The 27,822-nt window shown below is 61.1% G+C and overlaps 4 protein-coding genes and 1 non-coding gene across 21 annotated transcripts in view; 1 reads left to right on the top strand and 4 right to left on the bottom strand.

Annotated features, from left to right (window-relative positions):
- LOC130522071 (collagen alpha-1(XXV) chain) overlaps positions 1-7,377 on the bottom strand; it is a 50,402-nt gene extending 43,025 nt beyond the window's left edge. For 4 of the 17 annotated variants that reach the window (XM_057026054.1, XM_057026057.1, XM_057026051.1 and 1 more), the window contains exons 1-2: positions 6,187-7,372; positions 6,046-6,115 (exon numbers count right to left, since the gene is read on the bottom strand). In XM_057026054.1, coding sequence (XP_056882034.1) covers positions 6,046-6,115; positions 6,187-6,408 — 292 coding nt within the window. In that variant the 5' untranslated portion in view covers positions 6,409-7,372. Of the gene's footprint in view, positions 1-6,045; positions 6,116-6,186 lie in introns of all 17 variants that reach the window. The other 13 variants (XM_057026059.1, XM_057026053.1, XM_057026056.1 and 10 more) reach the window with 7 other exon arrangements.
- A 215-nt stretch (positions 7,378-7,592) lies between these two features.
- Positions 7,593-10,278, bottom strand: larp7 (La ribonucleoprotein 7, transcriptional regulator). The gene is given in 12 exon segments (XM_057026076.1): positions 7,593-7,779; positions 7,855-7,946; positions 8,012-8,062; positions 8,065-8,170; positions 8,240-8,450; positions 8,535-8,679; positions 8,739-9,081; positions 9,147-9,311; positions 9,382-9,465; positions 9,529-9,629; positions 9,702-9,883; positions 10,119-10,278. Coding segments are annotated over 12 exon segments (1,560 nt in total). The 5' UTR covers positions 10,121-10,278; the 3' UTR covers positions 7,593-7,701.
- Positions 10,279-10,453: 175 nt separating this feature from the next.
- LOC130522067 (NLR family CARD domain-containing protein 3-like) lies at positions 10,454-13,790 on the bottom strand. The gene is made up of 6 exons (XM_057026038.1): positions 13,439-13,790; positions 11,648-13,358; positions 11,499-11,582; positions 11,344-11,427; positions 11,185-11,262; positions 10,454-11,113 (listed from the first exon to the last, which is right to left on the bottom strand). Exons 1-6 carry the CDS (start codon positions 13,788-13,790, stop codon positions 10,810-10,812), a joined length of 2,613 nt encoding a protein of 870 aa, XP_056882018.1. The 3' UTR covers positions 10,454-10,809.
- trnai-aau (transfer RNA isoleucine (anticodon AAU)) lies at positions 10,643-10,716 on the top strand. The gene has a single exon. It is a non-coding gene; the product is annotated as a tRNA-Ile (tRNA).
- Positions 13,791-13,940: 150 nt separating the features above from the next.
- The window catches only part of adamtsl3 (ADAMTS-like 3), a 27,219-nt gene continuing 13,337 nt past the window's right edge, over positions 13,941-27,822 (bottom strand). Inside the window, 24 exon segments of the mRNA XM_057026089.1 lie at positions 13,941-15,066; positions 15,270-15,490; positions 15,561-15,670; positions 15,770-15,974; positions 16,087-16,201; positions 16,291-16,418; positions 16,498-16,693; positions 16,696-17,439; positions 17,505-17,643; positions 17,712-17,891; positions 17,959-18,169; positions 18,631-18,760; positions 21,214-21,472; positions 22,664-22,809; positions 22,889-23,036; positions 23,123-23,327; positions 23,439-23,489; positions 23,567-23,705; positions 23,769-23,880; positions 24,323-24,480; positions 24,886-24,960; positions 25,041-25,167; positions 25,394-25,630; positions 25,724-25,769. Of these exon segments, the coding sequence (XP_056882069.1) occupies positions 14,957-15,066; positions 15,270-15,490; positions 15,561-15,670; positions 15,770-15,974; positions 16,087-16,201; positions 16,291-16,418; positions 16,498-16,693; positions 16,696-17,439; positions 17,505-17,643; positions 17,712-17,891; positions 17,959-18,169; positions 18,631-18,760; positions 21,214-21,472; positions 22,664-22,809; positions 22,889-23,036; positions 23,123-23,327; positions 23,439-23,489; positions 23,567-23,705; positions 23,769-23,880; positions 24,323-24,480; positions 24,886-24,960; positions 25,041-25,167; positions 25,394-25,630; positions 25,724-25,769 (4,192 nt within the window). The 3' untranslated portion in view covers positions 13,941-14,956.

Below are 27,822 nucleotides of genomic sequence, written 5' to 3' on the forward strand. Positions count from 1 at the left end.
AAAGGAGGAATCGCCGCCGCCGCAGGAACGATCTGGCGAAAACGACTCGTTTGCTGTTGGAAAAACTGCTCATTTTTCCGGCCAAGTCGCCTGAAACGATGCTGCTGGTGTCCGTAGATACGGATCCACCGCTAACGTTCAGTTAGCATACGTCAGTCTGACACTAACAATACCCGCGCATGCTAAGGAAGGCTCACGGTAACTGACGATACTGGCCAACGCTTAGCGTCCAGACGCTCTTTTTGGGTCATGTGACCCTGTGGCTCCGCTAGGCGCCGTGTTCGGTGATGACATCGTTAGCTTGGGTCATTTTTTTTAACTGTAATTTAGTTAAAAGGGTCTTGTAGCGTCCAGCGAGCTAGCTGGCAGCGGTGTCTGGGGGGGGGGGGTGGTCGGACACAGGAGCCACTTTTGTTCCAGCTTCTGCTCCAAACACAACATGCGGGGTCAAAGGTCGGCGAACAGGACTGGCTAACGGCGGCGGTGACGAGCGCTAACGGCGGGCTTGTTTACAAGGTGCTTAATGCTCCCAGAGGAGCCGCGTGATCCCGGGATCTGGACCGGGACTCGGACCTCGTCATCGTCTGGTTCGCTCATGTTTACGTTCTTGTCTGGAGCTAAACACGCCGTTATTACCCGTTTACTGCCGCCGCCGCCGCCGCCTGTCTGACCACGACTCAGGTACCTGCGGGACAAACTCCTCGGAGCGCTCCGGGAACAGAACCAGGTTCCACTTATGAGCGCTTGGCTGTTAACGGACTGACAGGCGGCGTCTGCTCAGCATCAGCCGTGTCAACGTAACAGGCAGCGGCGGCGGCGGCGGCGGCGGTGACGCAACCCTGTCAGGAGGATGTTAGCGTGCTTGAAGCTGTCAAGTCCATCGCGGTCCAGGTCGAACCTTCGCCAGCAGCTCTTGATGGATAACACTCAAGTCCCGCCTCCTCTGCTCACTTCCTGTTAGCATTTCGCTTGATGCGAGGCAACGGTGATGATGATTAAAACGCCTTCAGGCTAAGCTACGCTAGCTTAATGGAAGAAATCGGTTTGTTCTCATTCGTTTAATATTACGGCCATTTTTCAGGGTTAAAGTGACCGTTGACCTCATCTTCACGTAATCAGCGGCGCTAACGGCGCCGACGGTGTTTATGTTCCGTCATTAAAGTTGCGTGTTTATGTTTCTGCAGAATTTATGTTTCCTGTCAGCGGGCTAACAAACGACTACGTTGGTTATTTGTTCACGGACAAAGACAATAACTCACGTCGACATCCGTCACTTTGTTTTCTCTACGCAGATGCTAATCGCTTTAGCTTTGGCGCAACCGTCATGTTAACGACCAGAACAATCAGATCGCGTAAGCTAGCCAAGGCGGCGCCGGAGTCAAACGTCACGTCAGGAATCGACGCGTCTTTAAAACCAGAACGCTCGCTGTTCCTAACGGCTAACAGCTAACAGCTAACGGGTAACAGCTAACGGCTAACTGACACAGCCAAACTCACTGTTTGGTGGATTAACTGTTTAATCTGATAAATCACTTTTATAATCACGTTAGCCTAAATAAAGCTAGCCAGCACGCAGCCTGCCGTCGCTACGTTTGCGTTGGCGGTTCCGCCACATCCGGTTGTAAATTCCGGCGGTTTCGGCAGCTGAAGCGGGAACAGGTGTGCGACACTTTTACTCCGCAGACGCTCGCCGGCGGCTTAAGCAAAAATACCCCGAAGAGGCTAATCTGACGGAGGTGCGAGACGATGAGATAAACGGTTAGCGCGCACGTGTTCCCCTCATCCGTCATCCGGACCCGAACAAACGGCCACCAGCTGCTGCGCCGACCCGCAGACGTAAATAGCGGCTGACGCGCGACGAACACGGAAATCCGCGTGTGCAACACGTGTCCAGCTGCTGCAACACGCTACCGACATCCCAGCCGTTAGCTTAGCGACGGCCATTATCGCCAGTATTCCCGCTGGTATCGGCTCAACTCCGGCTATTAACGACCCTCCGCCGTCTTTCCGGTGTAACGAGAACCGGATCAGCGCCGCCACCGTGTTGAGACTCGGCGGGCGCGAAGCAGCCGTGAGATTTACGGGTCGGACTCTGGGTCCGAGTTCGGTCCGGAACAAAAGCCTCTCTGGTTCGGGGCCGTTCCCTCGGAAGGTTGCGAACAGTTCCCACATTGTAAACATTTCACCACAAAGCTCCAGTCCAGGAAACGGGTCCAGAACGAGGGCGATCCTGCGGTTCTGGAGGACGATCCTGCGGTTCTGGAGGGCGATCCTGCGGTTCTGGGAGCGCCATGGCCTGTCGGACCGCTAACGAGGGAGGAGATCCAGACGGGATTTACTGGAGCAAAGGTTCCGTTTTGGGTTTGAACCAAACAACCTTCGACACCAGCGGCCCAGCGGAGACTCAACCAGAACCACCAGAACCACCAGAACCATCACTGGTTTATCCAGCAGGTTTATTAAATCTGGTGGTCCAGGACCAACTCACGCCGTCTCCTGGACCTTTGAAAACCAGCTGAACGTCCGGGCCCGTTTCATTGGTTCTGTCAGCTCAGACGGGTCAGATGCAACAACCCCCCCCCCCCCCCGTGGTTCTAACCAGGCTCCTGGGTCAGAGGCCCGGTCGCCCCCCAGGTGCCGATTGATGGAGGAGCGCCATCAAACTGGGATCAGGCCTCTGATCCGAGTCCGCCTCACAAACGGTTCCTGTCAACGCCAGCGGTGGAACAGGCGCCTTCCCTGGGGGCGGAGCCAGGACCAAGCGGGTCAGCGCTGGGACGGGCCCGGCAGCCGTATCGGATCGACACCCCTGGCGAGTAAACACAGACGCAGCACAGAAGGACCGGGGGGCGACCCGTCATCTGGTTTGTGTTTCTGTCCCGGCGTTCCTCGCGGCGTTCCGACTCTCACCTTCCGTAAGCCGCCGCCCACGCTGGCCGGAGGCTCCGCAGACCTGCACCTGTCTGGGGGGGAGTTCCTCCGGGAACCAGATGAAATAACCTCTGAAAAGAGGCCGGTATCTGAAGCTAACACTGTTAGCATTGGTGCTAACACAAGGATCACGGCGGAGAGAAAGAGCAGAGCTGGAAACAGTCACGTTAGCTTAAGCTAAACAGACGCTCAAAAGCTGCTACTTAATTAGCCAATTATGCGCCGACCACATGAGTCGAGCGCCGCGCTCCAGCGCCTCCTCGCACGCACAGCTAGCGCTACGCGTCCACGTTAGCAGGGGTCTGTGGTAAATAAGCTCCATCTTGTTTACGGCCTCCTTCCTTCCTCCCAACGCTCCAGACGGCCCAACAGACGCTCCCAGGAAGCAGCGCGCTTCATTAAGGGAGGCGGCGCCGCGCTAACCGCCGCGTCTCTGCTAACAACGGCGGCTCTGTTCAGGAGCGGCGACACTTTGAAGCAGCTCTTTAACGGCGGTGCGGCGTCCGGCTGTGCCTCCCAGACCTTTCCTTCATATTAGCGGCTAACGTTTGGAGCTGGACGACCTCTGTTTAGCAACATTCCGACTTTTCCGGTTTTAGCATTGATGTGTGTAAACGCGCCCATCTGAGCGCCGTTTGCTAGCGTCCCACAGTAGCGCGCTAGTAAACTAAACAATTGTGAAAAGCTGCATAAATAAAGCGTCAGCGTGGAGACTTAAACAGCGCCCCCTGCTGGGCGGAGACGCTGCTGCGGGTTCGGGTTGTTCCACTTCCCGACGTTCCGGCAGCGACGCACAAACTCGCCTCTGTGCGACTTTAATGAGCGGCGCAAATATTGACTCAGGACGGATTCAGCACCGGCTGAGAGCTCCCGTGGTCCCGGGTCCCTCAAACACACACACACACACACACACACAGACACACACACACACGTCCTTCAGATCCCAGAACCTTCCTTCATCTCGGACCTCTCGGTTCCTTCCACTCTTGGACACGAGCGGGCTAATGCTAACACCTCCCACACCAAATGTGGCGCCGCGTTAGCCGTGATCCCGAGCACTCGTTTCTCGGCTGATCCGCGTCACTTTCTGCACCATCGGATCAAAACCAGAATTTATTTTGCGTCGGTGTCGACGACATTCAGCATTTTTCCCACCATGAAACCGGATCCTGGCGTTCCCACCAACCTCCCATCCAAGAACAAGACAGCAGCTAAAATTCCACGTTGTCAAGCCGTCGGATCTCAACAGCTACTTTTTTTTCTTTTATGCTCAGATGATCCGATCTTTCAGGTGCAGGATCTGTTCCCTGGTCCCTGAACGCAACACCATCGAGCAACCAGCTAGCTTATCTTGTTTATACTGGCACTGCTACATCTGGTTAGCCGTTGAGCTAACGGGGTCTTCAGACGGCCGAGCTAACGTTTCAGAGATAAGACGAGTTAAAACCAGCTCCTCTGGCCTGGGAATACCGCGGCCTTCCTGAGGAGGGAGCGAGGTTGGAAAAGTGGCCTGGAAAATCCTGAAAGGTGCTGGAAAATGGACGGATGAGGCGTCGAAGGCGCCGACGGTGGGAGGAGACGCGGAACGAGCCATCACCAACGTACAGAACCTTCAGTCCAAACCCAAATAAACGCCATCATCCGTCACGCTCAGGCTAACGACGCCCGAGTGAGCGCCGCCCCACGGTGGCGAGGTCGTTTAATCAGCGTTTCCTTCCGGCTCCCGTCAGGGCGACGGAGCCCCGGAGGAGCGCCTGGGGAACCGGAGCGACGATGGAGCGGAACGTGGCCGCGTCGGTGAGGTCACGTGACTCCGTGTCGGTGAGGTCACGTGACTCCGCGGCTCGGGAATTCCCCACCAAACTCAGCAGCTGTTCCCGAGCCGGAAAAAGGCGCCGTTGTCTTCTGGACCCTGGTGGGTCAGAGACGGGGACCGAGGAGGGACGCAGCGACCTCGGCCGCCATGAAGGACACTCGAGGATAAATACCACTCTGACTCCGGGGTCAAAGGTCGCCGGCCCGGGTTGAGAAGAGGCTTTTGTGGAGGATCTGCAGCCCAGATGTGACGGCAGAGCCGAGGATCCCGGGAAAACCTCAAGCAGCTAACGTAGGTGCCCTCTGAGGGGGGGGGGACCCAGGAGAACCAGCACAGCTCCAGGAACCCTGAAAGGGGGCGGTTCCGAGTCCTCCTGCTTCAGAGGGTCCAGAACTTCCCACCGATTTACCTGTTAAACTCCCGTCATCATTGGCCGTCTGCCTGAGCCGCTCGCTAACGGGCTAGCTTAACGAGAAGCAGCTGCTGCCACGGCGACCTGGAAGCCTGCGCAGTTTTACCTCACGCTCAGTAATTACACGCCCTGAACGACCCCCCCCCCCGACCAAAACCACACAGACGGCCCAACCGGAGAGCTGGGGGGGGGGGGCAACGGTGGCTGTAGCGGACCGCCGGGATTAGCCGTTAGCGAGGCGAGAAACGAGGGAACAGGAGCCGGCGTGGGAACAAAGAGCCGGAGGAGCACCAAGAGGAGGCCTGGGGGGGGCAGGGGCGTGGGGGGGCAGGGGCGGGGGGGGCTGTGGGGGGGGCAGGGGCGTGGGGGGGGCTGTGGGGGGCAGGGGCGTGGGGGGGGCTGTGGGGGGCGCTGACTGCAGATTTCACCACATTCACATTAAACACCGGCGCTGCTGATGAACAGTTGTGGGGGCAGCAAGGCTAGCTACACTAGCTTAGCTCGCTTATTCGTTATTTTTTACCGCAGATGGAAAAAAAACACAAAATCAAAAGGCCGAAGTCGTTCGTTACACGTTGAGGTCGAAGGTCACCTGAACGACGCTGCTGCTCGTTGGAGCTTTAAATAAAAGTTTCCAACAGAACTTCAAAGTTCTGAACGTGGAAAAAAACACTCCAGACTTCTGGGAAGCACCTGCGGCCTCCGGCACCTTTCGCACTTTCCCAGGATGCTTTGCGGGTCCGACCGAACCGACGAGTCACGTGTCCATCCGGAGACACAGGTGAACTTCAGCGGCCGGGCGAGGACAGAGGTGCATCATCGCTGCTGTTCGGCAACTTCACCGCGCGCGCGCACACATACACCCGCGCGCACACGCACATCTTACCTGGGGGGCAGTTGCATTCAGGTGACGTTTGTCTCGCGGTCCGGATCTTGACGTAATTCTCGAACGCGCGCTGAAACGTGAAGAAAAGACATGTTTCATTCACCGTCCGCGCGCGCGGTCACCTGCTCGCGTGCGGTTCACCTGTGTCAGCAGCTCCTCCACTTTCTGCTCCACCAGAGAATCCACGTCCTCGCGGGCCGACTGCGGCTTCTCCAGGTCCAGGACCCGGTTCCGGAGCTCCGCCGCGTTGATGCTCAGCAGGACGCAGAAGGCGACGGACGCCACCGACAGCGCGCACGCGGCGACGCCGAGCGCCGCGGCGCGGCGGCGGCGCCGCTCCTGACGCGCCGCGTCTTTCTCCATGTTCAGGTGCTGCTCCTCCGCGAGCTCAGGTTCACTTCACGAGACACGCTACAGGCTGCACGCGCCGCTTCGGAGCGAGCTGCGGCCGCTGCGGAGTCACGAGTCTGTGGCGCGCGGCTCGGCGCGTGTGTGCGGCGGTGCGTTCACGGCCCTCGGCGGTGACCCGGACAGCGGAGCGAGTTGACGGACGGAGCCGCGCGGCGGAAACTTGTTGCGGGTGAGATTCTGCGGAGTGATTCTGCGCGAGGAGGCAGCGCGCATGTACACAGCTGAGGGGCACGATGGCTGGAGGCGCGGGCACCCCCCCCCCCCAGGAACACGCCCCCCTCTGTCCAATCTGTCCTCACTCATTAACATAATTTATTGCCCCCCCCTCCCCGCCCTCGCGCGCTTTCACCGCGAGGACTTGACGCGGAGTTTGAATCTGAGATGAATCAAGATCAAATCGATTCTTCCGGGATGAACATCAAAGGGCGGAAACAGATGAAAGAAGCAACAGTTGCGATTTTCAGGACGCATCGATCCAGCACGAGACTGATCAGCTGATTCAAGGTTCCGGCTCTGCGGGCTCGCGTGCCTGTTTCTGATCGACCACTCACGGGAAGTCACCTGTGAGGTGGCCACGCCCACTCGCGACTGACTTGATGAGGAATATTTGAAGGTTCCGACCGGATGAAGCAGAAAACCAGAAATTTCTGTCCGTTTGACTTTTCGGGCTTCGCGCGCCGCCTGGTGGCCGAACGTCAGAATCACACGTGACGGCGGGATTTTTGTCTCAAAGTTCCGAAGTTTCACGTCAATAAATCGCAGGTGAGACGTCACGAGGTCACGGGCACGCGCCCTTTGGTTTTCTGTCCACCTGCAGCCAATCAGGGTGCAGAAACACCTCACACACTCGTGACTCCGCCCCCTCTGTCGGGCTCCCTCCCCCTCTTGGCATCGCGTCTCCATGACAACCACCCAGAATGATGGTCCTGATTTATTTTTAGGTTTTTTCTTCCACTGAGGCTCCAACAGCGGCTCAGAACTGAAGCCGGACCAGGACGGATGAGTCAGAACCACCTGAGCTCAGCTCAGCTCGGGGGTCAGGGGTCAGGGGTCAGGTGACCTGCAGGCCACCGTGGGGTCACCTGTGGCTCAGGTTTATCCAGCAGGTGTCACAGGCTCCAATGACAAACACCAGAGTAAAACAACATTTTATTGAATCAAAGCTTCAGTATTTACATCAACAGAACCAACACAAACACCTGGAACGGGCCGGAACCACCCGGATCAGCGCCGCCACCGCGGCGCTCAGTCGTCCTGGAAGCGGATGTGCTTGTTAGCTTCTTTAGCTCGCGCGTGGATGAGCTTCTCGGCTTTGGAGATGAGCTGAAGCGGCGAGACGGCAGCAGGTTAAGCACAGTTGTGAGGGCGCGGCCTGTCGCCACGGTTACCTGTTCTCACCTTCTCGGCGCCGCGCTTCTTCTCCCGCGGACGGTTCAGCTTGACCTGCCGGTCCACCAGGATCTTCTGCCAGTAGCGCTGCTCGCGGTCGCCTTGGGCGAGAACAGAGCGGGTGACGACGCCCTCGTGCGCTCCCCCGGCGAGGACAGGAACTCACCTGAGATGACCTCCAGCTTCCAGCCGAAGTCCTTCTGCAGCGCCGCCCGGCGTCGCTCACCGCCCTGGCGTCTTCTGGGCTGTGGAAGCGCACGTGTCCCTCGGCGTCCCCCTCCAGGATGTCGACGTACGCCACGGGGGCCGTCCTGGACAGGGCGTCCTGCCACAGAGCAACACGGTGAGCCGCGGCGCCGCCCGCTCACACACCTGCGCGTCCCGGCGTGGTTACCTTGATGAACTTCCTGGCTGGAAGCGGTTTGTCGTCGGTGATCTTCAGGATGACGCCGGTGGTGAACTGGGGCCCCCGACTGGGCGCCTTCTGGGCCGGCTCGCCGCTGCCCCCTGCAGGCCGCTGCAGCTGCTTCATGCTGCTCTTCAGCGAGGTCATGCTGCGGCGCTGCAGCTGCAGGTACTCCTGCTTCAGGCTGAGCCAGCGTCTCCTGGGGACACACACGGGGGGGGGGGGGGTCACTGCCGCCGCCGCCGCAGCGTTACCGCGGGGCGGAGCGGAGGGGGCGCCTTACTTGGAGAGGACGCGCAGCGGGATGACCTCCTCGCCGACCTTCAGCTTCTCCTTGTGCTTCTTCTTCCTCTTCCTCTTGGCTTTCAGGGCCGCGTCGTCTCCGTTCTCTTTGCCGTCTCTCTCGGCTTCGCTCTGGACGACGGACCCTGAAGGCAGCACGGCGTTCAGGATTTGACCGCGATTCCAGCCGGTTCTGGCGACTCACCCGTCTCCGCCGCGCCGTTGTCCGTCTCCCCGCTCGCTCCGGTTCTGCGGAGCTTCGCCGGAGCTTCGCTCTCGGACTCGTCCGTCGTCTGCGAGCGCCGTCTCTTCTTCTCCGAGGGTTTGGCCGCGGCGGCGCCCCCTGCTGCCGACCGCCGCCTCTTGGGCTCCGACGTCTCGGCCTCCGCCGGCCGCTCTTTGGAGGCCTCTTTCTTCTTCTTCTTCTTCGGCTTCTTCTTCTCCTCGTCCTCTCCCGGGGAGGCCGGCAGGTGGACGGGCTTCCCACACCTGGTTTTGGGGAAGATTCCAGCTTTCCGGGGAGCGTCCTCCGGCGGATTGTTCAGCACCTGCAGGAAGGTTCCGTCAGTTCCCTCCAGCTCCCCGGGACCAGCTCCCAGCGGCGGGTTCTCACCTCGATGGCCTGTCGCGCCTCCTCCTCCTTCTCAAACTCCACGAAGGCGAATCCTTTGGGGTCGCCGGACGACTTGTATCGGGGGACGCTGACGTACACGACGGTCCCGCACTTGGCGAAGACGCGCTCGATCCAGCCGTGCGTCACGTCCTTCGGCAGCAGTTCCTGGAGACAGAGGAGGGACTTGGGTTCTGATGCTGGGGGACGCGGCCGGCGTCAGCGCCGCTCGTCTTACCACGTACACCGTCCTGCTGTCCACGTCCGTCGGCGCCGCTCCCACCGGGAAGCGCCGCCTCACCTTGTTTCCCTCCAGATTCACCTGAAACGACAGTGTTCATCCACCCGACGCCGACAGGAAGCTGCGAGCCAACGTGCTCCTCACCTCCACCACCGACGAGTTCTTCAGCGCTCTCGCCACCAGCTTGGTGTCCGTCGTCAGCTTCTTCATCCGGTTGAAGGAGGTCAACAGGGAGAGGTCCACATCTGGCCAGAGGAGAGCACGGTCAGCTCCGTCTCGGCACCTCAGCGTTCCAAACTCACGTCTGCTCGGCTCACATCCGTCCTCCGACTCCTCCATCACTTTCCTCAGGAAGCGGTCCTTGTGAAGGTTCACGTCTCCAAACCAGAACTCCACCTGCTTCTTCACGTCAGCCAGCAGCTGTTTGACCCGGGACCTCTTCTTCTTCTCCGTCTCCTGGTTCCGGAGGTCGGCCTCGGCCCTGCGACCGTCGATCATCCTGCCAGAGAAACAAAGACAAAGGTGAACCCGCCCTTTAAGAGACCAGCAAATAAAACACGGGCTCGGAAAAAAACTTTTAATTAACTCTGTTCATTGCTCATTTAATTCCTGCTGAGAAAACACGCGTTTTTTAAAAAAATAACACGAGATAACGACTTTTTAAAGCGCACATAATTTCAACATTGTTCACCTTTTGGCGAATATTACCGCCAATTTTAATTTGGAAAACTTACATTTAGGACGGAGGGTAATTAATACGTCCAGCAAAAACCAAAAAAGGAAATAATAAAACGCAACACAGTGAAATAAAACAAAAACATCAATTATGTCAGTAAAAGCCGAAGCTTCCAAACGAACGGCGTCGCTTTATGTTGTGAGACGTCGCAGGAGAAACGCGTCACACTTCCGGTTCGGTTCTCCACAGTAAAATACACGGGCCGCTCATATCGCTCTTTTTCTTGTACTGCTGCGTGCTAAAAATGTGTCTTGAAACCCGAATATAAGTATTCAGAGTATATTGATTCACAGATAAAGTAAAGCCAATAAAATGAGACGTAAACGTGAAAAATACTTTTCGTCGAAATATTTTGTACTTTTATTTGGAAATAGAACGTGCTTCAAATGTCATGCAACTTCAGACCTTCAAGTAGTGTGTTTATGTGATTACCTGGTTATCATGCGTTGTATTACAAACCTATTATGTTGTATTTGCTGAGGTTTATGCTACATCAACAGCTACTAAGCCCCCTCCCTCCGTGGCCGGTTAGCTCAGTTGGTTAGAGCGTGGTGCTAATAACGCCAAGGTCGCGGGTTCGATCCCCGTACGGGCCACTACTTTCTTTTTTCCTCTCTCGAGCCGCCACCAAGTGGTGCTCCAATAAATATTTGATGCATATTAGAGATTAAATAAATTAGTCAACATTGTCAGGGGCCCAAAATGTCTTTGAACTTCTTGAGCTTCTTGTAGACGTCCGGGTCGGAGCAGCTCTCCATCCTGTGCTCGACGAGCTGCAGCAGCTTCCTGCACGTGTGGGCCCAGTGGCCATCCAGCGGCTGGCCTGACACCTTGCAGACGTTGCGGAGGATCAGCAGCAGCTTCTCGTTGCTGCTCATCTCACACCTGTTGAGGACCCACTTCCCCCAGTCCTCCCACACGCGGTCCTCGGTGAAGTCCACCATGATGCCCGTGCCCAAGAGCTCCGCGTCAGGCAGGTCGTTCCATATGGCTCTGTGAGAAGGGGCAGCGGGACGCGTCAGAAAGGTGCTGGAGACGGCCGCTAACGCTGGGAGATCACTCACACAACTCTGAGGAGCGGGCTCGGGGTGAGGTCGGCGAGCGACAGCAGAGCTCTGCGGCTGACGCGGTTCCCCTCCATCCTGTCCACAAACACTCGGCTTTTACATCTGCGAGGCCTCTGAGGAGGGGTCAAAGGTTACTGTGACGGGGTCAAAGGTTACCACAGCTCACGGAGCTTCCTGTTGCTCCGTATGGCGTCAGCGAGGACCAGCAGCTCCTCGTCGCCGATGTTCGACCATCCGATTCTGGGACGTATGAGAGCAGAGTCACGATGCCGGCCCCCACGCTCCCCCCGGCCAATCAGATCGCACCTTACCCGAGGTTGTCGATAGCGTCCGAGGACCGCAGCACGTCCGCGATGACCCGGACGGAGTCCATGCCGAGGTCGTTCTCTCCCAGCCTGATTATCACATGATCAAATTAGATGCCTGAGCTGAGAGGGGAGCAGGTTGAGGTTGAACTCACCAAAGGTTCTGACACCTGAACAGCAGCGGCTGCATCAGGCGAAGGGCCCGGTGGGTGACCCCGGTCCCCGTCAGGTCCAGCTCTGAGATTCTGCCCCCGGTGGAGCTCAGGAAGTACTGGAGGGCGTCGAGGTCCATTTGGGAGAGCGTTTCGTCGCTGACGTTGACGCGGAGACAGCGCGGCTGCACGGCGGAGGCCAGGGACGGGTCCTGCTGCTCCAACAGGCAGCGCAACTGGTTCAGGATGGGGCCCCCCTCCTCACACAGGGTCCGGACCTCTGCCACCAGCCTCTGGCGGAACATCTGGGCTTTGCCCTGATGGCAACGCAAACCCACCTGTCTGAAGAGAAGACTGGAATTGCGTTCGGAGAAGATTCCAGACAGGAAGCAGTTGAAAAGGTCCAGATGTCCGTGACGGACCCCCTCCTCGGGACCGGTGGTGCGTTCAAGTGCGTCCGGGAACGGACCCTCCGTCACCGCGCAGTAAAGCGCGGCGAAGAACTCCTGGACGGTCAGATGAGCGAAGGAGTAAAGCTCTTCGGTGTAGCCGGCATCTCGAGCCACCGTCTTGTCCAGGAAGCTGCTCGCGAGCTCACACGTGTCCAGGTCTGCAACATCTGGGTCGCTGCTGTAGAACAGGGTCTGATGTTCCATCAGCTTCTGGAAGGCGAGCCGGCCCAGCCTGAGCACGCTCTCAGTCGGCGGCCGGGTCGGCGCCGTGTCTCCGGCCGCCGCCTGGACCCTCGCTTGTGTGTGAGAGCGGAGCAAGGCCACCAGATACTGGAGGTAGATGTCGGTCATGGTCCTGGGACCGGTTCCGGCTCCGGCGAGGCCGCCGCCCTCTCTCAGGATGCAGCACACGATGGAGCAGAACGCAGGGATGTAGCAGAGCGTTAGCATCAGCTGGTTCGCTGAAACCGCCGCGAACATGCGCTGGGCCACGGCGGCGTCTCGGAAGAACCGCGAGAAAAACTCCTGAACTTCCATCAAGGAGAACCCGGCTATGAGCACGAAGCGGTCGATGCAGCCGACGGGGACGTGGCCGATGGCCGCCGGGCGACTCGTTAGCATGACGGAGGCCCCGGGGAGCAGCTCGGCCTGGATCAGGCTGGCTAAGATCTGGACCACCGGGGCCTCCTGGTCCGGCTCGGTCACAAACGCGTCCGCCTCGCAGCTCCGGCAGTGGCGGAACTCGTCGAATCCGTCCAGGATGATCAGCAGCTGCTCCTCGTTAGCAAAGATGGCGTCCAGGTCCGGACTCAGGTGCCGGTTCTTCTGGAGGATCATCTCCCGTAAACTGGTCGGCCCGTGGATCAGGTTCAGCTCCCTGAAGGTCATGTGGACGATGAAGTCAAACCCGAGACCGTCGCTGCTCCTCCCGAAGTCAAACAACATCTTCTGCACGAGGACGGTCTTTCCGATTCCGGCCACCCCGGAAACCAGAACCTTCCTGACCGGATGGTCTGGATTCCTGCTCCTGAAGAGCTCGGACGGCGAGATCTTCCGGTTGAGCTGCACGGAGAGGCGCTTCTGCCCAAACACCAGCACCTCGTGCTTCTTCATCTCCAGGCCCTGGTGTCCGTCCATCAACAGGAGGTTGACGTAATGTTGGGAAAACAGGAGTTTCTCTCCGTGTCGAGTGTTGTAGAGGAGCATGTTCTCGCTGCGGCGCCGGAGAACCTCCCTGTGCTTCTGCTTCGCTCCGTCGGATCCTGAAACACACGAGGAACCCGGAATTTAGACCAGCCTTCCCGACCCAGGATGGTTGATCCCGATGTTCTGGTTCCCATACCTGCCGACTGACGCCGAGCCGTGGCCGCTTCTTCACGGCGGTCCAGAAGAACCTTGGCTGCCTCCTCGCCTTTACATTCCACAATATCCAGGAGCCTCCTGACCCGGGCCCTCGGCCCCGGGACCCCCAGCACCTCCTCCCGGTCGTCCCTGTTGAGCAGCTGCTGCTCCACCAGGAGGTCCAGCAGAGCGTCGATCCGTCCCTCCAGCTCGTCCACCAGGGAGAGCCGGAGCGTCCTGACGGTGGTCAGACCGGAGCTGTGAGCGTCCATGACTGCGGCGCCTTCATCAGAAACAGGAAGATCTGAGCCTGGAACGTCACTTCTTCCTCTTTTATCTTCCTCTTCTGTCATCTAACAAACCCACAAAGCAGCGGAATTTCCAATATTCCTCAATGAGTTCCTCAGATTCTTTGAAATGCTCTTTTATTGCAGAAAAACGTCAAACAAAAACATCGTTAATGTTCTGAAGCTGAAACATTTGGTCGTCGCTAAAACGGAAGCTTGATTTTGGATTCGTTTTTATTCGTTTTGCTCAAAACCAGAAAACAAATAGTTCAAAGACATAAAAGGAAAGTAATCCCCGTCGTCATGGCGACGCTCATCTGCGTAGAAATGAACCTTCCCAAAGAAAATATTTACAGAACTGAGGAGAAAATGACTCACAGAAATAAATAGTGATGGAAAATGTCAACGGGTCCGAGTTTTCCTCCTAAAATCAAACGTTGTCGCCCGGAAACCACAAACGTCCGGAGTTCAAAGTCGTATTTACAGTTTTTATCGTTAAAGAGGAAGAGCGGCGAGGAGCGCGGCTAAAGTGTGGCTAAAGGGGCCAAAACCTCCCAACGGGATCACAAATGATGGAAGTCAGAGGGAAGAAACTCCGGCAGCCTCGTTTGGATCAGCCTGGACGAGCCGAAACAGCCATTTTCAATCTTTCATCTTTCATCTTTGATCTTTCTCAGCCTCCCGAGTGCAACGAGACACCAGCCGGCCCGATTACCCACAATCCTTTGGTGCCAGGCTTCCCCTCACCCAAACAGATGAGGAAGCCTCAGGGCGTCTCCGGTCCTGGGGGCACCCGCCACATGCTACCACCCTTAGCATGCTAATGCTAATAAACAAGCAGAGCTAACGTCGTTAGGAGTTGCTCAACAGTCGCTCGGTAACGAGTTAAAAGGCCGATCGACACAAACGTTTCTGGATCTGAAGGATTCCGGCCGTCGGAACACGCACGGCGTCGCGGCGGCTGTCAGAGGCCGCGATGGTGCCGGTGAGGATCCAGCTGAGGCCACGTGAGAGGGATCACAGCCAGAAGTTTCAGTTTGAGGGTTGGGGAACGTCCTCGCCGTCCGTCCGGAACGCCGCCACACAAACGCCGCCACGCACGCCGGGTCACAACCGCTGCAGGAGCCAGCCTCCCTCCCACCCCCCCACCCCCCGCCTCGCAGCTGCCGGTGTGAAGGTGGAAGGGGAGGGGCTTCAAATCTGTGACGACCCTCCGTTGGGGCGGTCGGGCCTCAGGTGTTCCGGCAGGACCGGCAGCAGCGGTTCTGGAACTGTGGCAGCGAGCAGAGCTCCAGCTGTCGGACCTTCTCGCAGTACCTGGTGCTGTCCTGGCACTCGCCCGCTGGAACACACACACACACGCACGCACACACACACACACACACGCACACACACACGCACACACACACACACACGCACACATGCGCACACACACGCACACACACACACACACAACACACACGCACACACGCACACACACACACGTAAAGGGTCAACTTGGCGTCTCTGTCATGTGACCCGGGCCTGACGAGGCGTGATTCTGACCTCGACCACATGACTGAACGTTGCAGCGCTGCCAGCTGGGGGGGCGGGGCTTCCAGGCGCACTGGTGCTCCTTCGCCACCTTCCCGCTCCGGACGTGAGCGCACGTCACCGGCCGCGACTGGAAGCCGTGGCGCCCGCAGGTGGCGGTGCACGGCGTCCACGCCCCGACGCGCCACTCCAGGACGCAGGCCTGGGTGGAACAGTTCTTCAGGACGCCGGGTCTTCAAACATAAACAAAGAATGAGACCCGGAACCCCGACGGGAGGAAGGTTCCTTTGGTTCCGGACCCACCTGGGCAGGCTGCCGCACATCCTGGAGGGAACCTTGGTGCCGTTGGCGTCCTGGCAGTAAAGGTGGCGCTGCTGGGTGGCCAGACTGGGACCCACACACTCCCCCTGACACTGGAACACAGTGAACCCAGTTAGTGGTGGCCCAGCAGGTCGGAACCGCCCTTGATCGGACCTGCCCACTGGGGGGCGCTACAGGCGCGGAGAACTCACGGGTCCCCAGTGGGTGGCGCCCCATCGTGCGCAGGGCAGCTGGTTGCACAGTCGGGCGTCGGCGGGTTTCCTGCCGGCGCCGAGGCAGGCGGGGCCGCCACCCTCGCTCCAGACGCCCTCAGAACCCGTCAGGCAGCGCACGCTCCTCGTCTGAGACCCGCCGCCGCAGCTGGCCGAGCACGGCGACCAGGGCTCCGCCTGCCACCTGGAGAGACGGGAACGTGAGACCAGGACGGGAACGTGAGACCAGGACGGGAACGTGAGACCAGGACCAGTCCGCCAGGGCGGAGCCTGAAGGTGTAGTAGCAGCGGGCGACCTGTGGTGGCAGCGTGGCCCAGAACACGGCGCCGCTGAGTGGCTGCTGTTTTTCCTCTCAGAACAAGCGTTGGTTCCATTTGGGCCCGCCGGGTCACAGTGTCTCCCTCTCCCCCCTGGACCAGAAGAAAAGCTGATGGTTTTATGTCCCTCTGACCACAGGTGGCTCCACCACCAGGGGTGCTAGCATGCTAGCATAGCCTACCGATGATCTGCAGCCAGGAGGAGAGCGAGGCGGAACCCAGACGGTTCCGGGCCGTGCAGGTGTACAGGCCTTCGTCCAGCTTGTTTGGACTCTGGATCTTCAGCGAGCCGGAGGACATCAGGGCTACTCTGCCGTCACACACAGCACATCTGTCACCGTGCCGACCCCAAACGCTGACGCTAACATCTGTGCAACATCTGGTCTCACCTGCCGTTCTGCTGCAGTTTCTTCCCGTTCCTGGTCCAGGTCACTGAAGGTTCTGGACTCCCCAGGACCTCACAGCTCAGCTCTAAGCTGGAGAAGGGTCTCTGCAGGAGAACCGGGGCCCCCACAGCGACCACCATGTCAGCCGAGGGCGGCTGGAACTTCGGGGGCCGCTGGATTATCAGCGGACTCTTTGATGTCTGAGCTTTGATCCTGGGTTTGAACAGGACGGAGCGGGCGTGGACGACTCGGCGCCGTCCGGCGGATGCAGCGTGGACTCGTTGGCGTCCCCGTGCGCCGCGGTCAGCTGACGAAACAGTTGTGCGACGAGCTGTGGGGCCCGCGGGCCCCCGAGGCCCCCGTCTGAGAGGAGCCGGTCCAGCCTGTAGGTGTCAGCGATGAGAACAAAGAGGCCGGGCGGTTCCGAGCCTCCGTCTTCTGGGTTCCCCTTGTTCTTCCCGCCTGGTTTGGCGGCGTCCTCCTGGAGGGGGCGCCTCAGCTCCAGCAGCTGCTCCACGAAGGCGTCGTACCGGTTGAGCGAGGCCCAGAACTCTCTGCCGAAGGTCCCGTCCGGTCCCGCCTCCTGCGGCCGCGGCTCCGGCGCCGCCACTTTCCTCTTGCTGCCGAGCACCTGCAGCACGAAATGCTCGTGCGCCGAACCCGCCACGCACGTGTACACGCCCACGTCTGAGGGACGCACCTGCTGGACCTTCAGGTGTCCCAGAGCGGTGACGGACACGTGCGGGACGCCGGCCAGGGGCTTCCCGTCCTTCAGCCACCGGACGCGGCCCTTCCGGAAGTGGCGGGTTGGGCAGCGGAGGAGCAGCGTGGTCCAGGGCAGGAGGTAGGCGTGGCCTCCCACGACCAGGTGCAGCTTCCTGGCCTTCCTCCACTGGACGTAGACCTTCTTCTGGGCCAGGATGGTCCGATCGGACTTCACCACATCTGGAATCCACAGAGACAACGTCAGGACAACTCCCGGATCAGCCGGTTACAACTGGGATTCTTACGGTCACACGGCCGGGGGGAGCAGGGTCGGGTCCTGGGGGGCGGCGGGATCCAGAAGCAGTTCTCGGGGTCGACCTCTGACCCCTGGTTCTGACAGCTGGTCCGGAGCCTCTGAACACCGGAGCCACAGGTGACCGAACACTGAGGGACAGCAGAGATGTCAGAGACGCCGCACGGGCTGTGGACCAGGAGGCAGCCTCGGAACCCACCTGGGACCAGCCCGCTGCGACCCAGGTCGGGGGGCACTCCTGCTGGCTGCAGGCCTGCTGGCTGGGGGGGCTGTGGGAGGGGCAGAAGGTGTCGGGCAGCTCCAGGTTGCTGCCGTCCGCCATCCGCTGTTTGCACCGGACCCGCCGGGTCTGGACGCCGCGGCCGCAGCTGCTGGAGCACTGCGGGTCCACAAAGGTTAGAGGTTCTGCTGGAGTTCTGCCACAAACAGGCCGGGCTCGCCTTTACCTGTCCCCAGTCCTGAGGGTCCCACATGGGAGGGCAGTCAAAGCGGTTGCAGGCCTGGACAGGACTGGGCTTCAGGTTCTGGCAGTCCTGGTCCCTCAGAACCCGAGTGCGGTTGCTGTCCCGGCCCGGCTGGTGAACACATTCCACGGAGCGGGTCATCAGACCCACTCCACAGGTAGCAGAGCAGGAAGTCCATTCTCCGGTGACCCACCTGCCAGGAACACATTAGCGTCAGAACGCTGCTCAGCTGTTGACCTTCGCCCCAGCGAGCCCGTGATCCAATCGGACCAGGAGTACCGGATCCCCTGAGAGGATCCTGGCGCCGCCGCATCCATCAAGCTTCCATTAGTGAAAGTGAATACGAGCGAAGTGAAAAGAGGGATTCAGTTCGCAGTCTGGCCGCCTGCCCCAGGATCCAGAACCCCAGCAGAACCCCAGCAGAACCAGACCCCCCGACACACACACACACACACAGCTCGACCAGCTGGTGTTCACCCAGCGGACGGAACCGGACCCACAGAACTGAGCTTCATATGGGGGGGTGAGGAAGCCCGGCTGGGCGGCGCCGAGGGCCAAAGGAAACAAGTCCAATATGACCAGCGTCCCACCGGAAACCGCCCGAACCAGTCTGACCGCGGCCCGGTTCTGCTGGCAAACGTGCTCGGTGCCTACCGGGGGGGGCAGGGCTGGGACCGGCAGGCCTGCAGCAGCTGTGGGGGCCGACGGGCGCTCACACACAGGTTCTGGTCCGCTGCCTCCCCGGTCCACTTGTTCAGGCAGACGATGACGGCCTCCTGGGTTCCTGCAATCAGACGCAGCGAGACGGGTCAGACGGCCTGATGACACACACACACACACACACACACACACGTACACACACACACACACGTACACACACACACACACACGTAGGACTCTGTAATGACAACTGTCCCCCATGTGGAGGCGCTGGAGGACGGGGACGTCCCCCGAGGGTTTCAGTCAACCGCCCAGTCAAAATCAGCTGGAGTGTCATGAAATTGGGCGGGCGTCTCCAGGGGGGGGGCGTCTCCAGGGGGCGTCACCGGGGGGGGCATCTCCCGGGGGCGTCACTGGGGGGGGCATCTCCAGGGGGCGTCTCCCAGGAGCGTCTCCAGGGGGCGTCACCAGGGGGCGTCACCGGGGGGCGTCACTGGGGGGGGCATCTCCAGGGGGCGTCTCCCGGGGGCGTCACTGGGGGGGGCATCTCCCGGGGGCGTCACCGGGGGGGGGCATCTCCTGGGGGCGTCACTGGGGGGGGCATCTCCAGGGGGCATCACCGGGGGCGTCACGGGGGAGGCATCTCCAGGGGGCATCTCCCGGGGTGGCGTCACCGGGGGGGGGCATCTCCTGGGGGCGTCACTGGGGGGGGCATCTCCAGGGGGCATCACCGGGGGCGTCACCGGGGGAGGCATCTCCAGGGGGCGCCTCCCGGGGGCGTCACTGGGGGGGGCATCTCCAGGGGGCGCCAGGAGCGTCTCCAGGGGGCGTCACAGGGGGGGCGTCTCCAGGGGGCGTCACCGGGGGGCGTCTCCAGGGGGCATCTCCAGGGGGCGTCACTGGGGGGGGCATCTCCAGGGGGGTCTCCCGGGGGCGTCACCGGGGGGGGGCATCTCCCGGGGGCGTCACCGGGGGGGGCATCTCCAGGGGGCGTCTCCTGGGGGCGTCTCCTGGGGGCGTCTCCAGGGGGCGTCTCCTGGGGGCGTCTCCAGGGGGCTTCTCCAGGGGGCGTCACTGGGGGGGGCATCTCCAGGGGGCGTCACTGGGGGGGGCATCTCCAGGGGGCATCACCGGGGGCGTCACCGGGGGAGGCATCTCCAGGGGGCATCTCCCGGGGTGGCGTCACCGGGGGGGGGGCCTCCTGGGGGCGTCACTGGGGGGGGCATCCCAGGGGGCATCAGGGGGGTCACCGGGGGAGGCATCTCCAGGGGGCGCCTCCCGGGGGCGTCACTGGGGGGGGCATCTCCAGGGGGCGTCTCCCAGGAGCGTCTCCAGGGGGCGTCACCAGGGGGGGCGTCTCCAGGGGGCGTCACCGGGGGGCGTCTCCAGGGGGCATCTCCAGGGGGCGTCACGGGGGGGGCATCTCCAGGGGGTGTCTCCCGGGGGCGTCACCGGGGGGGGGCATCCCGGGGGCGTCACCGGGGGGGGCATCTCCAGGGGGCGGTCTCCGGGGGCGTCTCCTGGGGGCGTCTCCAGGGGGCGTCTCCTGGGGGCGTCTCCAGGGGGCTTCTCCAGGGGGCGTCACTGGGGGGGGCATCTCCAGGGGGCGTCTCCGGGGGCTTCTCCAGGGGGCGTCACTGGGGGGGGCATCTCCGGGGGCGTCACTGGGGGGGGCATCTCCAGGGGGCATCACCGGGGGCGTCACCGGGGGAGGCATCTCCAGGGGGCATCTCCCGGGGTGGCGTCACCGGGGGGGGGCATCTCCTGGGGGCGTCACTGGGGGGGGCATCTCCAGGGGCATGGCATCACCGGGGGCGTCACCGGGGGAGGCATCTCCAGGGGGCGCCTCCCGGGGGCGTCACTGGGGGGGGCATCTCCAGGGGGCGTCTCCCAGGAGCGTCTCCAGGGGGGCGACCAGGGGGGGCGTCTCCAGGGGGCGTCTCCAGGGGGCGTCACCGGGGGGCGTCTCCAGGGGGCATCTCCAGGGGGCGTCACTGGGGGGGGCATCTCCAGGGGGTTGTCTCCGGGGGCGTCACCGGGGGGGGCATCTCCGGGGGCGTCACCGGGGGGGGCATCTCCAGGGGGCGTCTCCTGGGGGCGTCTCCTGGGGGCGTCTCCAGGGGGCGTCTCCTGGGGGCGTCTCCAGGGGGCTTCTCCAGGGGGCGTCACTGGGGGGGGCATCTCCAGGGGGCGTCTCCCGGGGGCGTCACGGGGGGGGCATCTCCAGAGGGCGTCTCCAGGGAGCGTCTCCAGGGGGCGTCTCCCGGGAGCGTCACCGGGGGGGGCATCTCCAGGGGGCGTCTCCAGGGAGCGTCTCCAGGGGGGGCTCCTCGCGCCTCTGTGAGGTCATCGTGTGCATCAAACCTCTGTAGAGGTTGACGGGTCACCATAAAGAGGTCGGGCGTTCCCTCTTCTTCCGTCCCGCCTCCCATTTGGAGGGAAAAATGGATCCTGATGTCGTTCAGTCAGAAATGGTTAAACCAGCTGGTCCAACGTGGCCGGAGCGCCGCCAACCATGTGACCCAGGCCGTCGCCACGTTTGGAATTCCAACATCTGGGATAACGAGGGGTCTTTACCTCCTCCGCAGCTCTGCGAGCACTCCGTGAACCCGTCGTACTCCCAGTCGTGGAGCTCCTCCCCCTCCTGGTCGGTCACATGGGGGCAGGGCGCCCTGTAGCAGGGCCGGCCGGCGGCGGGTTTGACCCCCTCGCACTCGTGGTCGGGCAGGTCGGCGACGGTCTGGGAGAAGCGCAGCAGGACCCGACACCTGACGGCGCGCTGCTGGATCCCGGCGCCGCAGGTTCTGCTGCAGGTCCGCCAGGGACCGGAAGGAAGCTGCAGCACCGGGAAGGAGAAGGAGACAACGGCCGTAACTCAGGAGGAGAGCTTGGAAAATCGGCCACATTTCCAGTTTGATCAGGGCGGATTTTCTCTCCAACGCCATCAGAAAACGATTCATCCAGTTAGCTAACTTCAGGCCTGGCTGCGTTAGCGTTAGCGTTAGCATGCTTCTGCATCATCGAGAGCAGTAAAAGGCCGGTGTCACCTGATCAGATTTGCATGCAGGACCGTCTCCACGACAACAGCCTTCAAAACGTCACGACCTGGATGGACGCGAGCGCGCGCTAGCTCAGCCTCGCGGCGCTCTGGCTGAACCCGAGCACGACTGCGGAGGCTGGAGACGACCCAAAGGTTTACGACATTCAGCAGCTGTGGGAGCGGGAGCTGAGCTCACCGCGGCTCCTCTCCGCGGAGCTTCGCTCCCATCTCAGGAAGGCGCGGCGTGCGTGCTAACGCCGCTCAGAGACGGAACTCCTGCCAGGTTTCTGACGGCCTCATCAAATATTTGGAGGCAGCAGCTGAAATACTGATGATCTCTTGAGTTACAGACCGTTAGCTTAGTTAGCGGTAGAGCTACAAAACCTTTTCAGCTCTTTATCTTCTACTTCCAGATGTTCATTTTTGAGCGCTGCTTTTATCACTCTGGGAAGGGAAAGAGCTTAAGTTAGCATGCTCGCTAAAGCAGGAGTTTGCTCTGAACACCTCAGTAACGTCGGGTTAGCGGTAGCTAACGGCAACAGGAGGCCACACTGCTGCTCACAGGATGGAGGAGTAGCTCGTGACCGGGGGTCAAAGGTCGTGTTTGGGTGATTACTCAGACGTGTCTGAGCACATCTGCGGGAAGCAACTTCCAGCTCATCGTTTGTTGCTGTTGCCAAAGGTGGATCAGCAACATCGGGAGCCCGAGGAGCAGCCGGTCTCCTCAGAACCGAGGGAGACGTGTCTGTGGACCCAGAGAGAACTGGAGCAGATGTTCTGAGCTGGCCGGGACCGAACCGAGTCCAGACACCGACCATCTTCAGAGGACATCATTCGTGAACATCTGGAACATCTGCTGACGTCACACTGGTGACCATCAGAAACCAGCCTGGACGTAGCATTGGGAGCTTAGCATGCTGCTAGCCTGACTAATGTTGACTTCCTTCCTAGCATTTATGAGCCCGTTCCCTGGTTCTTCTCTGGTACTCACGTGGGCTCCTCAGAAACCACCACCTCCTGCTCCTCCTCCTCCTCCTGCTCCTGCTCCTCCTGCTCCTGCTCCTCCTGCTCCTCCCCCCCCAGCTCGATGGCCTGCTTGTGCCACGCCGGTTTGGCCTCCACCGGCAACGTGTCTGCAGAGATGAAAGAGAGCCAAAGGAAGGTGACCGGGCTTTGTTCTGGACGGAAAGACCCGGAGGAGGAGGAACCCACCGGCAGGTTTGTAGCAGGGCACCGCCACCAGACACTCCTCCTTGATGGGGGGCTTGGTGCTGGGCTGGCAGCCCCCGGCGTGCAGCCCCCGGTGGTCCATGCACAGCACCACCCTGTAGCGCAGCCCCGGGCCACAGCTCACCGTGCACTGGAGGCGACAGCAGCAACATGAGACAGACCTGCAGCAGGACCGGCGGCTCCAGAGGCCTCCTGGGTCCAGGAGAAGGCACCTACGGGGGACCAGTCCTGGGCCAGCCAGCTGGGGCAGCCGAAGGTGTTGCAGGGCTGCAGGACGTCCGTCTTGGGCGCGTACAGACACTTCCACTCCTCCGTCGCCATGACGACCCCCTGCACGTCTTCTTCCACACACGACACCGAGCGGCTCTGGACGCCTCCCCCGCAGGAGGCGGAGCAGGAGGTCCAGGGGCTGCTCTCCCACCTGGGGACGGGGAGAGGTTAGCGGCGCCAGGCGGCGGTGGTGGGCGGCGCCAGGTGGGCGGCGCCAGGTGGGCGGCGCCAGGCGGCGGCGGCGGGCGGCGGGGTCACGTACCGGGGCAGCGGGTGGTAGAGGTCGTAGGGCGTGAGCTGCTTGTATCCATCACTGCACAGAGGAAGGTGGGAGTGACTCCGGGCGAACGCTCGCCCTCAGACTGACCCGGGTCGGGGGCGGGGGCTCACCTGGCCAGGCAGGGCTCCGGGTTACACTCCTGCAGTTTGGGTTTGGGCTTGACGTTCTCCGGGTAGTAGTGGCAGTACTGATCCACAACCACGCGGCCCGAGCGCACGTCCAGGCACTCGGCCGAGGTCAGCTGGTAGCCTTCAGAAGAAAGCAGAGGTGAGCGACCTTTGACCCCTCCGCCTCCCGCCGCTCCGGTCTTACCTCCCCCGCAGGTGACGGAACAGGGGAAGAAGTCGGTCTCCCTCCAGCGGTGACCGATGGGCTGGTAGTAGAGGTACTGGACCGTGGTGTCGGCGCCGCTCGCCAGTCGCACCTGCAGAGATCAGGAGGTCCTCAGGAACCGCCGCTCGCCCTCGCCCTCGCCCTCGCCCTCGCCCCCGCCCCCGCCCTCGCCCCCGCCCTCGCCCCCGTCCCCGCCCTCGCCCCCGCCCCCGCCCCCGCCCTCGCCCTCGCCCTCAGCCCCGCCCTCGCCCTCGCCCTCGCCCCCGCCCCCGCCCCCGCCCTCGCCCCCGCCCCCGCCCTCGCCCCCGCCCCCGCCCTCGCCCCCGCCCCCGCCCCCGCCCTCGCCCTCGCCCTCGCCCTCGCCCCTGCCCCCGCCCTCGCCCTCATCCCCGCCCCCGCCCTCGTCCCCGCCCCCGCCCCCGCCCTCGCCCCCGCCCCCGCCCTCGCCCCTCGCCTCGCCCTCGCCCCCGCCCCCGCCCCCGCCCCCGCCCCCGCCCCCGCCCCTCGCCGCCACCGTTCAACTACGCTCTTACTTTGATGGTGAAGTCGGCTCCGAGAGGACCGGCGATCCTCAGGATCTCCTTATCGGACAGCTTCTGGAAGTCCAGGGTGGTGTTCTCCAGGTGGTGGAGGCCCGATTCATCCAGGTCCAGCTCACCCAGGACCCCCTGGAGGGTCTGGCTCTCCACGTCTGCGGAGGACACAGCGCAGATCCTTAAGAGATCAAAGCAAAACTCAGAGATCAAAGCGCCCGTCTGCCAGCAGGTCCGAGCTTCCACCCAACCCAACGGGCCCTAATGTGGCTCCGGCAGGGACGGAGGGAGAACAATGGGAAGGAACGCGGACACATGGTTGCAATTGGGATGGGAGGGGAACTCTTTCATGAAAAAGGCTTTGGTCCGGTTCCGAGGCCGCAGAGACGGAACATTTGTTATCGATTTGATGCAGCGATATTTGCTGGAAGTGGATCATCTTCTGGGAGCCTGAACTGGACCGGGACCACGGTTGTGAGTCATCCGGTCACAATGAGACACGGGGAAACCAGCCACAGCCGACCGTTTCGGGCGGGGGGGCACCCGGACCTACCAGGACTTACACAAGTGATCCGGGCCTTTCAGAACCAGGCGCACGTGGCGGCTCCTGTAGGGGATGACGACCACCGTGTCCTCGCCTTAACGGAGCAAACAGAGACCACGGTCAGGCCACAGCGGCTCACACGGACCCGGGACCAGGACCGTCGGGGGTTCTTACCTCTGCCGGAGTCCTGCTGGGCTCGGTAGTGTCCCCGCACCAACCTGCAGGTGGCGCCGTCGCCGCCGCACACGCCACAGTTGTCCTCCTTGGCGGCGCTGCCCAGCTCGTGGTCACAGCCGACGATCTAGAAGCACACACACCGAGGGTGACCCGGAAACCTGGCCGGAATTCCACGTGTCTGTTTGTGACGTTCCGGATTGTTGTCGGATATTATATCCACATTTTAGCGGCGCTGCCAGGAACCGGCTGAAACCGGAGAACTTTTCCCTGTTTGTGTCATCGGGTTTTTTCTGGGTTTCGGAGGATTTCAGCAGCTCCGAGTCGGAACGCTGACGGGCGCCGTGTCCTACCTGGCAGGCGCCGCTGATGCACATGTCCAAGGACTCGGTGTAGCAGCGCGTCCCGTCCAGAACTTTGGGGGCCAGCTCCAGCACCAGGCCCGAGTCCTTGGCGCTGCACTTGAGACTGCAGGGGTTCTCCGGGTCGTTGTAGACCGGCAGCCACTCGTGGAAGCGACCCTGGAAACGCACGTCTGCGTGGGCCGAACACTGCTGGGCCCGGAAATCCCCGGCCTCCGGGGGGCAGTCCTGAGCGGGGGGGGGGGCAGAGGATGAGCTGGGAAAGAACCGGAATCATGACGGATGTTCTGACACCGTCTCAAGATAAACGGATGAGCTCACCACGTTACCGCAGGTCCGATATTTGATATTCTGCCCTTCGCAGCTCCTGCAGACAGGAAAACACAACACGCGGTGATTCGGGAAGAGACGGATCGCTTCCTGTTCCTGGCTGAACTTCAGGGGTGATGTCACCACAAGCCCGGAGGCGACGTGGAGTTTAGCCTGTTGCTAACGCCGAGCCTGTTGCTAACGCCGAACCTGTTGCTAACGCCGCACCTGATGGTAACGCCGAGCCTGTTGCTAACGCCGAGCCTGTTGGTAACGCCAAGCCTGTTGCTAACGCCGAGCCTGTTGCTAACGCCGAACCTGTTGCTAACGCCGAGCCTGTTGCTAACGCCGAGCCTGTTGCTAACGCCGAGCCTGTTGGTAACGCCGAGCCTGTTGGTAACACCGAGCCTGTTGCTAACGCCGAGCCTGTTGCTAACGCCGAACCTGATGGTAACGTCGAGCCTGTTGCTAACGCCGAGCCTGTTGCTAACGCCGCACCTGATGCTAACGCCGAACCTGATGGTAACGCCGAACCTGATGGTAACGCCGAACCTGTTGCTAACGCCGCACCTGATGCTAACGCCGAACCTGATGGTAACGCCGAACCTGTTGCTAACGCCGAGCCTGTTGCTAACGCCGAGCCTGTTGCTAACGCCGAGCCTGTTGCTAACGCTGAGCTGAGCTTCTGGACGATAAACCTTTAATAAGAGCAGGAAGACCCGGATCCCGAATCAAAGGACATTCTTCTTTCTGAACTTGAGAGGAATTCCAGTGTCCGGCGCTCCGTTAATCTGGAATCCTGACGGGAGGCTGTGTCCCAGAGGTCAGAGCTGTGGAAATATGAAGGTTTGAGCCTTTTCCATAATATTATTGCAGAGAGGAGCGAAGAGACGTGGAGTGTGTGGCGGCAGCATTAGGATCAGCCGACCTTCAGCCAACACAAACATCTGCTCGGAGCTCACGGCTGAGAGACAGGGAGCAGAGATCGGGATCAGTGGGACAAGTATTAGGAAAACAGGACAGGAGGGTCAAATTCCCTCCTGCTTCCATTTCCTCTGGACGGCGCCGCGGTAGCCTGAGCTAACGTGGTCTCAAGCTGAAGCCTCTGTGGTCAGAACCATCAACGCTGCTGGTTCGGACCCTGGAGGAGGAGGCAACAGGTCCTGGGGAGCTTCCACTGGAACAGGGTCCTGGAGTCCTGGAATTCCAGGTCCTGCGGCCCAGACTGACGTCCACTGGGACAGACCAGTAGTAGGATCCGGTTAAGACCTTTAGTTCAGAACCAGGCAAATGAGAAGAACACACACACACACACACACACACACACACACACACACACACTCTCCTCTGACGCCGCACCAGAGCAGACAGACTTCAAAGAGCTGCGGTGAAATTCCAGATCGATTTAAGTCCATGTTGGGAATCCTGACGTGCACACGCGTCCGGAGCAGCGTTCATAAAGACCGGGATCAAGTGGAGGGCTCTGTGGGCGGAGCTAATGAAGCCAGGACGGGTGTGACACCACACACTGACCGGCTGAGAGAGTGTGTGTGCGTGTGTGTGTGTGTGGTGTGTGTGTGTGTGTGTGTGTGTGTGTGTGTGGAAGCGACAGGGAGAGTAAGTTAGAGGCCTTCTGCTGCTGAGCAAATTTAATGACATGTTTGAGGTCCCACTTGGCCTGATTCCCATGAAGCTACAGCAGCTACAGCAGCAGCTACAGCAGCAGCAGCTACAGCAGCAGCAGCTACAGCAGCAGCAGCTACAGCAGCAGCAGCAGCTACAGCAGCAGCTACAGCAGCTACAGCAGCAGCAGCAGCTACAGCAGCAGCTACAGCAGCTACAGCAGCAGCAGCAGCTACAGCAGCTACAGCAGCAGCTACAGCAGCAGCAGCAGCAGCAGCTACAGCAGCAGCTACAGCAGCAGCAGCTACAGCAGCAGCTACAGCAGCTACAGCAGCAGCTACAGCAGCAGCAGCAGTTACAGCAGCAACAGTAGCAGCAGCAGCTACAGCAGCAGCAGCTACAGCAGCAGCAGCTACAGCAGCAACAGTAGCAGCTACAGCAGCAGCAGCTACAGCAGCAGCAGCTACAGCAGCAGCAGCTACAGCAGC

The sequence above is a fragment of the Takifugu flavidus genome, chromosome 3 (assembly GCF_003711565.1).
Source record: "Takifugu flavidus isolate HTHZ2018 chromosome 3, ASM371156v2, whole genome shotgun sequence".
NCBI lineage: Eukaryota > Metazoa > Chordata > Actinopteri > Tetraodontiformes > Tetraodontidae > Takifugu > Takifugu flavidus.